We start from the raw sequence: 10,807 nt of genomic DNA on the forward strand, positions 1-10,807 counted from the left end.
TATATACAGATACAACAATGCTGTGATAAGGCTTTAAGGGAAAAGAAGCACTGCTTAGCAGGTAATGCACATAAGGGGAAAGGTTTTTACCCTGGTCAAAGATGTACTTGCAGTTTCACCACTGCCACGTCAAAGTAATGACTGTGGATAATGGAATTAGAATGCTGTCATCTTTGTTTTTCAGCTCTTCAGGGTAGTGGGACAACATCATGATGTGCCAAACTCTGGAAATGGCTAGTAGTAGAAAAGGATGCAAAACAAGGACAAAAAACAGTGACCCAAGACCAGCAAAGAGAATTCTGTGAACATCTGGGTCTACAAAAACCCTTCTACCTTGCCACTAGGATCCATTCCAAAAGGTTTTGTTAACTGGTCAAAATGGATTAAATACTCCAACTGGAGAAAAAAGGTTTGATTCTGAATCATCAAAACAGTGTGTTCTTCCATACAGTACCTTATTCATGCACACTGAACAGCAGCATGCTTCACAGCATTTATTTACTATATTAATTTCCAGATGAGTTGTAATATATCCTTTACACCCCATATTCCTGCTCTTTATCTAGTGAGCTGAAAAAATAAAGTCATAGGAGACGCAATATTGAATATCTTCACCATATTCTAATTTAGGGATTACAGGAGGAAGTCATATCAATACACATATTATTGCTATCTCTGTACAAAGTAAACTCTTGGTACAAAATATTGATACACACAAAAGCTTTCTTTCAGGAGGTTAACACAAATATTAATGAGGACAAAATATTTTAAGAAAGCAACTAATAGACCAAGTAATTAAAAATATTACATCCAATTCAAATGAAAATTTAGAAGTAGAACAATAAAAAAGCAATAGACAGCACATTCAAATCATTTTCAGTTCTTTCCAGTAGAACCAAAGCCACCTTCACCACGTTCTGTATCATCTAGAGTCTGAAAGACAACAATTGTAACAAGCTTGTTTAGAGTTTTAACTTGCCTTCAATTCCCATATAACCAGTATTGTTTATCATGCAGACAGTGCACGTACAAAGGGCTGCCCTGAAAGTTATGCCTGCTATTATGGTGGCTCATGACATCAGAGGCAGACGTTGGTGGGATGGCAGTGGAGGTTGAACCTTCCCACCAATGTGCCTTTACGTTTTGTTGCTGTGTCACTGATGGCAGCAGAGGGGCAGTCAAAGAGCATGCCAGCACAGTGAGGCAGCAGGTGGTGCATTTCAGCAGTGGTCATTCTGCTAGTGCAGATTTTTATAAGTGCAGCATGCAGCGTCTTATTCATCACTGTCAAAAATGGTGATAACTATGCTGAACAATGATGTTTTGCAGCTGAGAATTTGCTCTATCAACCAGTGTTATTGTGCTCTTTGTATCTGTTGTAGATTCCACAGCAGTACATAGGAGGCATTGCTTTCAGAGTGACCTGCATACTTGGCTTCTCACAGTAGATCAGAACTGTCAGTAACTCGAACTAAACCGAAATATTTTGAGTCAGTTCTCAATACCTTCTGTAAAAGCTTAAATAAATCCCACACTGAGAGACTACAAACTAGCATACACTGAAGCATTTCTCATCTACTTGCTATTTGTGAAAAACTTTGAAATAAAAAAAAATAAAATAATGCATGCGAAGCATAAAGGGTTTTGCATAAAAAGTAACAGAATCACGGCTTAATAGTTAGAATAGTTTTAAAGCAAAGTATTTATCTAAAGCAGAAATTCCATCTTATCTACAACTATCTTAAACTACTAGTTGTTGAAAACAAGCAAATATTTCCCTTTGGCAACTTACCTGAACTTCTTCTAGCTCAGGATAGAAAATGCGTTCGCAGATGAGCTGGGCAATTCTATCCCCTTTCTTAACTACAAAGAAGTTAAATTATTATTATTTCCTTAAAAAAATCCATACAAGTTTAGATGATCTCTTTCCAAGAGTTTCAGAATGTAATAAAATACTTATTCGAAATTTAGTTCAGCAAATATTAGAAACCCCAGACAAATACAGGCTGTGATAAACTGTGCTTAGCCCTTTTACATGAAGTTCCAGCAGCAATAGCAGTTTAAGGGAAATCCCCTCATTCCTGCTGCTATACCAAGGCATCCTAAGCACTGTTGTGCATAAATACTACAGAGACTCAGGTAGTTGCTTGAATCCACACAAGAGCTACATCATACAATCTGAAAACTTGTTTCCCTGGGGCATTCTATATTCTAATCCCTGGGGATTCTATTACTCTATGAAAAAAAATAACAAAAAATTGAATGGATAAAAGGAAGAAAAAATCTATGGCTAGTACCCAGCTTGATTCACAGAAGTTTTTTAACAGGCTTGTGCTGTGAAGTTGCAGAAAAAGTTGTAAAAATATTGGCAATATTTTAACTGGGTCCTGAAGCTTAAACCGATGCATTTGGGAAGGGAGAGCACGATTAAGGGAAAATCATTCTTTATTATTCATGTTTCTCAGAATCACAGAGAAGTTATCTCAAAATTGTTTATTGTTGATAAAGAAAGAATCCTAATACAAAGTTGCATTTCAGTAAAGGTCATCTGGAAAGTTTAACCTTCAGTAAAGGAATCTGAAGGTTAGCTAAGTAGTTCTTTTCTGCACACTGGTTCATTTACTAGGAGTGCAAACTTTTCAGATTTCCTTAATAGGACATTGTTAAGTTGCCAAGATTTTGTTAACTGTAAAAACGGTCTCAGATAAAATTGCCATCTCACAGATTTTGAAAGAAAACTTAATTTCTCATTTCCCACCAGAAGTCTAAAAACAGGCTTTGCTTAGCTTGACGCTTACCTTCAAAAGTCTCCTTGCCAAAGTTGAAGAGCACCACGCCAACGTTTCCCCTGTAATCCTCATCAATAACACCAGCTGATAGATGGAAGAATTAAGAGATATCCAATTAATAAACGTTGCCACTATTTTAAACAACACAAGTTTAGATTGGTAACAACTGCAGTACCTCATGCTGCTAGACTTTATGCTGCTCATGCACAATTAAACACAGGGTCCAATTTTCAATGCATTGAATGTATTTTGAAGTCTGCTTACACAAATACTAAAGTTACATGTCCTTCCTAGACATTCCAGGTACCATACATACAAAATACTACCCATAGAGACTATAAATGCCAAAGAAAGTTGTAGTATGACTACGTCTTGAAGGTTTATTACTGATCATATATACTTAACAATAGACACTTGAGAGTTTTTATTAGTTTCTTTAATTGTGTGAAAATATTGCATTATATATTGTTCATTACGTTACTGTATGTCTCTGGACCTGAAAGTGGCAATTTTTATTTATTTTAGACCAGGCACCAGTTAATTAAGTGCCAATTACATAAAGATCTTGCTGCAAATGCTGAATGACTGTTGAGCAGCCCTCTCCATCCTTTCCTGTCCAATATGCAGGTTTAACAGATACGTTGTATGTGAGAAGAGCTTGAGCACCAGTGAATCTTGCCAAATGACTTCAGTAAAACACAGCTCCTCAGGCACTGTACCTTTTTTTGCCAACAAAGAAAGATGTAAGTAAAAGCTAGCTTTTATATTTAGCAGCAGCATCTACAAGAAATTCTAGACCTCAGCATTGCTCTCCGAAAAAGTTCTGGCTACTTTTACTTCCTTTCATTTGAGAAATTCTCAATTACTTTGTAAATGTCACTTCAGGCATCAGGCGTCAGAATTCAGGCGTCCTTCTTTGTTTCAGCAAGCTTACCACTGGGGACGATGAGCTAGCCCCCCAAAAATGAAATGATGTGTAAAAAGACAGATAGGTTAGCTCTCTAGGAATTGAAAACTGTGTGATACTCAAGATAGAAACGACTGATGAATATTTTAGTGCTTAAACTGAAGTCAGTGGCATTAAGTCATTTGTATTATTCACCAGAGGGAGAAAAGCTTTCACTAAGCATTCAAATTCTGTAAGCTTAGCTATAAAGTAAACTACATTTGTAATGAATCTACATACTGCTTCAGACTTGTTCTCTAGCAGGCAAGAACTGCACTTCCCACTCAGTTCTGAGGATGAAAGCTTTCCAGAGGATACAGAGAGGAAGGATAATCTTCCTCAGCTGTACATCTAATATAAACAGAACAATAATATATGATATAATCAGACTTGAAAGCCATTATTATTAAGAAATAACTTTAAAAAAAAAAAATCTTTGTGGCCAAAACTACTACTCTAAGTGCTGTGCTGAATGGCTGTGATATTTACAAAGTTACGATTGTTTCAAATCCTGGTAGAGATTTTCTGAAATTAATTGCCTTCCAAACATTTTCTCTTCACATATTATACTCAATTGGTCTTACTGAATTTAACCACCACCACCATCTAGATTTTGAGTTTAAACTACACTATTTTCATTACAGAAACACCTGACCAGAAATTCAATATTTTGGGCATGCTGGCAAAACGTGGTATCCATAAGTTTTCTCTCTTGGCATTATTATTCCAGAACAGCAAGTTGCAGTAACTATACGCACTGCTGAGCACCAAGGCTGTTCTAAAATACGTGTACTGGGTGGAAATCATCTAAGTCATTTTTGGAAAAATTGTGTATTAGAACTGGCAGTGTGACATATGGTCTTACTCTGTCAGAAGTTTGGCATGTCATCTGTTGGGAAAGCATCCACACCTAACAGATGTGAATTCTGAATGTGTTCTTGCATGATCCCTTATTTTTTTCTCTAACCCAATGATCTGCAGGACTTCTTATTGTGTATTTTTCCTTAAATGGATAATGGCTTTCATTGTGACAGAAGTACTTGGGAAGGACAATTAAAATGTTATAACTGGTTTGATTTTGTTTTTCCAGAAGTCCTCTACTGTCAGTAATAATTTTACTCATTATTTTTAAGCTGTTTTTTTTTTTTTACAGAGTGCAAGTCATCCTGCTAAGCACTGTTTATTTCCTTCAAGCACTTCCTAGTCTAACTTTTGGATTGGAAAGATTGTTACAGAGGTGTAGCAGAAATGCTAAGTCATGGCCTGAACCAGTGATTGAGCACCTGGTGGGAAGGCAGGGCCAACCCAGGGGAGCTCAGGTGCATGCAATGAAATGCAATGCATCTGAGTAACTGGAAGGGGTGCAGCAAGGATCCACCCCTTCCCAGACCTCATTTAAGGGTTGGCAGTGGAGGCAAGGGGGTCTTGCTGAAGATCCCTGCCTTTCCTTGAGGTTTTTGAGGGTAAGTAGATTGTCCATAGCTGCTGTATCTGAGCTAATCCTTACTTCCTGCAGCCAAGGACTTTGTTAACTTGCTATTATAGCTGTGCTTTTCATTACATTATAGCATTACAAGAGAACATATATTTATTTCATAAAAGTGGAAAAAAAATTTAGAAATATTATCTGTAAGAATCACACTACAGTAGATGATGTATACTATGGTGTTTTGGGTATAGAATGGAGAAGCTTTGATTCCCATGTTAGTGTTTTTTTTGTTTGTTTGTTTGTTTTGGTTTTTTTTTGGTTACTCAGGAAAGCCTAAAAACACCAGAAGGAGGCCTAAAATAATTCTGATATAACATAAAGCCTAAATAACATAAAGCTGGCATAGATGCTCTGCTTTAACCTGATAGCAGAAGCATACAGCAGATGTAGCCAGACTTTCATGTGCCACAAAGCAGACCCAATAAAGAGTTCTGCAGCAACTCTAAATTTATTTAGAGTTGCCTCTGCTTTATGGCTAGCCTGGCATCAGAGAACGATGCCCGCAGTTACCATCCCTAATATCCAGAGCCCTGCCTGTTAGCAAATACAGGCTAAGCATCATTCAGTACTAGTCTGAGCTTGTAAGTCGCTCAGTACTTACACCTGGGTTGTGTCAATGTCTCACTATTGCTACAATCTGTGTGACAAAAGAACTGAGCACAGCTCTTCTGAAGAGGACATGCGGGACTGGTGGAAGGCAAGCTGGATGTGACCTCTCCTATGAGGATAGGTTAAACTACCTGGGGCTGTTCAACCTGGAAATAAGAAGGCTCTGGGAGACCTTTCAGTGTCTAAGGGGGGGGCAACAAGAAAGAAGGAACAGACTCCTCAGTGAGTTCTGCTGTGGCAGGACAAGGGGAAATGTTTTGAAACTATAAGAAGGGAGACTTAAGGAAAAAGTTGTTTTACAATAATGGTGGTAGAGCACCCTGGTAGGAAGTAGGTTTTTTGTTTTACTTTCAGACTTTAATTTACAAAGTTAGAGCTGGAATTCTATATGCCTTCATTTAAATTAATTCAAATCTTACACCAGACTAGAAAAAAAATCATGCATAACTCTTCAGTGAAAATGAAGAAAAACAGACTAAAAGTAATCTTTAAAGCCTAAACCAAAATATAATTTGTCAGACATTGCTTACAAGATCATTATCAATGATTTTCTTATAGTAGCCTTATAGTATCTTGTAACTCATCAAGTTTTAAACCAATTGTGATTTGTTGAGTCTCTGTGGAATTAATCAGATTCTCTCCTTTTGCCAGACAACTAGTGAAGCTAGCACTATTTTACACCTATATGAAATTAGGGCATTTTGCAATTAAGATTTACAAAGTTATAGTAAAAATAACAAAAAATCTTACCACCAACATCTATGAAGTGCTTTGCAGCTAAACCAGAACGTGGTGCTAGAAAAAAAAGAATTATTTTTGTAAGTGCAATACGAGATACTTATAGATTAGTGTGTTTGTACAAAGTTGTGTTAGCAGGAACTGTTCCCACAGTCTATCAAAAATAAATGTGACTTTAGAGGAAAGGCTATAGATATTATTGTATATACAAACAAAACCAGCTGCTACAGCCTACAGCAAAATTGACATCTTTGGATGATTCAAATTCATCCTTGATTAGACCACCAAATACAGAACAGGTTTCTTCAAAGAATGCTGGAATAGGATGTTATCCACTGTTCTGGACTGATCTTAAAGGACTATTATGGCAGTCCACTCTAGTTATGATTGAAAACAATATTTGACAGTTTACTAAGAACACAGCATACAGATAAACTATGTGTGGGCTTTTTATATTCCTTGGTCTACTTTGATGAGATGCTTAAATGTTACTGTTTTCAAAACTTTCTTTGTTTAGGATAAAATAAATGCATCAACACTCTCTTTTTAAAAGAAAGAGCACAGCAAATTGAGTATTTCCTTTCACCAGGGTAGAATATCTTGTATGGGTTTTCTGACAGGCTTTCTATGATTGTCACTAAATGTAGTCTATTAGATGAGGTTCTTACCTCAGGACCAATTTTTAAACAACCTGTGTGTTTTCCATATGCCCCTTACCTTTTGGTCTTCACCTTCTTAATTATAAAACTGCAGGGAAATAATCAGTGATCAATCATATCACACACAAAGCTGTAGGCAGGATGCAGCTCTCTAGCATGGGGCTTAATAATTACATAGGCATGTGAACTTTTTTATGTGTGTAGAGTAATTCTGAAAGCAAAATCTAAATGTAAAGGCAGCTCCAAACCTCCCTGGTATGAGATCTCAGCTTTTTTTATAGCCTGTTTGCTTACCTACTCGGCCATAGCATCCGGCAGGAAGGGCAATCTGAATGTCTGTTTTCACGACAGCCTTTTCCATGGGTGGGATGATGTAGTCATAGGCACTGCGTTGTGGGAAGAAATACTAGTTTATATAGAATCCTTAAAAAAAATAATAGTAAATGCTGTATCTCAAGGTACAAAGTTATTAAGAATTACTCCTGCTGGGCTGTGGCAGCACGACCTACCATCATGAGCTTATCGTACAAGAAACGCTTATAGACCGACGATACCGAATGCAGATCCTTACAGATGAGATAATCTCTTTTTGATGGCGCTAGCTTTCCGTACCGTCATTTGGATAGCGTAATCATGAGGCTGCTATTCTTATCTGCTTTTAATTGGTAAGAGACAAAGCACGCAAGTTTAATTTGAAATTACCGCGGACTCGGGGCGCGGCCCCTCCCTCACCTGTACAAGTCGTAGCCCGCGGCTCGCGCAGAGCCCTTGGACGGAGCGCAGGCGTTCTCGGACAGCTTGGTGAAGCGGAGCCGAGCGGAGGGCTCCCCGACTGCCGAGCCTTTCTGCCTCTTGCTGGGGGATGGCTGCAGAGCGGCCTCGGAGCACGGCATGGCTGCACGAGGGGGTGAAGGCGGGAAACGAGCTTTTGAAGCAAAAAAACGCGCGAAAAAGCAGCAGCGCCCACAGCAGGCGGAAGTGAGTCCCGATCACCGAACCCCCGCCGGTTGCAGTGGCCTCGCCCGACCCCTCCCAACTGCCCACCTCCCCGAGGGCCCTCCCGCTGTGAGTTCCCGCCCAGATGCGCTCCCCGCCGAGCGAGGCAGAGCGAGGGGCGGAGCGGTGCGCTGAGGCGGACCGCGGTCCCCTTTCGCGCCCCCCTCCCTCCCCCCCTCCTTACTGCGCCAGCGGGGCCGTAGCAGCTGTTTGAGGCGCAAGGCGTGCCTCAAGGCGGCCGCCATACGGACAGCGGAACGCGTCAGGACGGCTGTGCTTCCTGCCGCCGTCCGGCGGTCACAGCCTCCCGGGGCGCAGCGGGGGTGTCCGCGGCCCCACTGCTCCTACGCCTCGGCCGTACCTGCCATGGGGCGTGGCGGGGGCCCCGGCAGCGGCACAACGGCGCGGGGCTCCCCGGGACGAGGAGGGTCGGCGCCGCGCAGGGCTGGGCGGACCCCGCGTGGCTCGCAGCGTTGCCGGGGGAAGCGATGGCGGGTGCACGGCGGGAGGAGCCAGCCGGCAGAGTCGGGGGGGCTGCGCCGAGCGGTGTGCCTGCGTGGGGCGGGAGCGGTTCAGGTCGCCTCGCTCTGCCGGGGCATAAAGCTGCTCTCCTGAGGAGGCTGCAGATAGGAAAACCCCTTGCTGTCATGGCTGCCCGCGTGTCTCAGCTTAGGCACGGCTCTGGTGAGATTTCGGGGTGTTTAGTTGTGATAATCACTCCACCCGTACCACCCATTCTAAAGGACTTGCCTGAGTTCGCACACACAGTCATAGAAAGGCTTAGATTGGAGAGGACCCCACAGTCCCCCAGCCTCTGCCATGGGCTGTGTGCCCCCAGCTCAGCTTCCAGAGACACTCAGCCTGGCATTGGGCGCATCCAGGGATGGGGCACCCACGGCTCCTGGCGGCCCATGCCCGGGCCTCACCGCCCTCTGAGTGAAGAGCTTCTCCCTCACATCTAACCCCAAGCTGCCTTCTTTTAGTTTAAAGCCATTCTTCCTTGTCCTATCACTATCTATTAAAAGTTGCTACCCTTCCTGCTTATAAGCTCCCCTGAAGTATACTGGAAGGCCATGAGGAGATTTTCCCTCGGAGCCTTCTTTAAGCTTTCCTGATGTGGAATTGATTCCTGCAGGATTTTTGGCTACAATACCTGTGCCTGGTCACTTTGGATTTCATCTCTGCATGAGATCAAGTGTATGTGATTGTTCTTGCTGTTACAGTTCCTAAATGCAGCCAGGTGGCAGTGAAGTCATTGTTGCACGCTGCTGTTCGGTTGTGAAAAACAGTATTCAGAAAAACATGCAAATGTGGAGTTTCTTTATTGCCGTTCAGCATTTTTAGTTTCAATAATGTGCACGGTTTGAAAGAGAATGCTTGTGTGTCATAGACGTGTGAAAAAAGCTTAGAATATCTGACTTCTGATATAATTGGCAAATTGAAAGCTAACTGGATTTCTAAGTTCTATCAAATGAACGCCTAATTATAAGTGGTTATTTATGCAAGTAAAACTTCACAATGATTACAACTACATCCTGCATTGTAGTGAAGGCATGGGGTGGGCTCAGTTCTGCCTGCAGCTGAGGTAGCCTGAAGCACTGTACATAATGTGGAAGAGGTCCTGTTGTCATCAGGAGAAAGTTCTCAACTGCCCAACACTTTTTTTTTCCCGATCACTGCTTAAAGTGTGGCAGATTTGCCTCAGTACTGGGATTATGCTGTTTGCTCAGGAGATAAGCAGTCATTTGGTCAACATTTTTGCATTCTTGACTGCTGACTTGTGCCTTTCTGTTAGGCATGTCCTTCTGGCTTTGAAGAGTAATAGTGAGATAAACTGAAATTATCTGCCTTTTCCCTAAAAGAGTGGAGGCTGCTTTCTTGTACACACAAAGAGATGCCAGCTTCTTTTATGGATAGTAATCCGTAAAATTCTCTGCACTGAAGTTTTGGTGTTAGAACGAGCATTTTTATTAGGAGAAAAAGATGCCTTTAAAATAGAGATTTCCTTACATTCACTCCTGTCTCACTTAAAATAGCTGCCTCTCTCTCAGTGATTAAGATGTGTAATTTAAAAGGCTGCCGTGGGGGAGTTTATTTGCAATTAAGTTTATTTTTGATCTTGTGTTTTGCTGTACTGTGCAGAGGGCTGTAGAACTTTGTCAGTGCCGTTCCAGAACAACCTTAGTGCCTTGTTTGAAACTAAAATTCCTTTGATGAAATGCCAGCAATGGTGTAATTGTGTGAATTGTTGCTTTTATCTTCAGAATGCGTGTGGTTAATTAGTATGGCTAGTTAACTCAGGTAGAGAGATGAGTCCTATCATTAATGGACCCATGGAAGGCCAGAGCCTGTATCAGGGTGCTGGTCAAGTGATAAGAACAGGTATAAAGAAGTGCTGCAAAAATCCTGGGGTGTGCTAGCTTTGTGGAAAATCACATAGCACCCAAACTTGCACAGCTTCTCAGTAAGTCAGTATCTCAGCTGTGTGTGAGGTTGGCTTACTGCACACTGGGACTTTTTGGACAACAGTTTTCTAAAGATCCAGGTGCAACAGCTGAGAGGCTTTGCCTGTACTGACTTG

General features: G+C 41.4%; 1 protein-coding gene across 2 annotated transcripts; it reads right to left on the reverse strand.

The window, feature by feature from the left end:
- Nucleotides 1-568: 568 nt before the first annotated feature.
- On the reverse strand, nt 569-8,720 carry DUT (deoxyuridine triphosphatase). Of its 2 annotated transcripts, none has more exons than XM_048956705.1 (7): nt 8,588-8,720; nt 7,963-8,125; nt 7,525-7,616; nt 6,584-6,628; nt 2,799-2,873; nt 1,793-1,863; nt 569-933 (listed from the first exon to the last, which is right to left on the reverse strand). In XM_048956705.1, the coding sequence occupies exons 1-7, from the start codon at nt 8,592-8,594 to the stop codon at nt 877-879; spliced, it is 510 nt and encodes a 169-aa protein (XP_048812662.1). In that variant the 5' UTR covers nt 8,595-8,720; the 3' UTR covers nt 569-876. The 2 variants fall into 2 exon arrangements, with proteins under 2 accessions (XP_048812662.1, XP_048812661.1); XM_048956704.1 differs by lacking the exon at nt 8,588-8,720 and adding an exon at nt 8,411-8,552.
- Between the last annotated feature and the right edge of the window lie 2,087 nt (nt 8,721-10,807).

The sequence above is a fragment of the Lagopus muta genome, chromosome 10 (genome assembly GCF_023343835.1).
Source record: "Lagopus muta isolate bLagMut1 chromosome 10, bLagMut1 primary, whole genome shotgun sequence".
NCBI classification, from domain to species: Eukaryota; Metazoa; Chordata; class Aves; order Galliformes; family Phasianidae; genus Lagopus; species Lagopus muta.

Bases quoted from the DNA above. Each gene is read 5' to 3' on its own strand.
- DUT (XM_048956704.1), bottom strand. From the start codon at position 8,471: ATGGCGGCCGCCTTGAGGCACGCCTTGCGCCTCAAACAGCTGCTACGG. The intron at 6,629-7,524 runs GTAAGCAAACAG...TTTTTTTTCTAG, and splicing joins CGGATGCTATGGCCGAGTAG to CACCACGTTCTGGTTTAGCT. The intron at 934-1,792 runs GTAAGTTGCCAA...GTTGTCTTTCAG, and splicing joins CTGAGCTAGAAGAAGTTCAG to ACTCTAGATGATACAGAACG.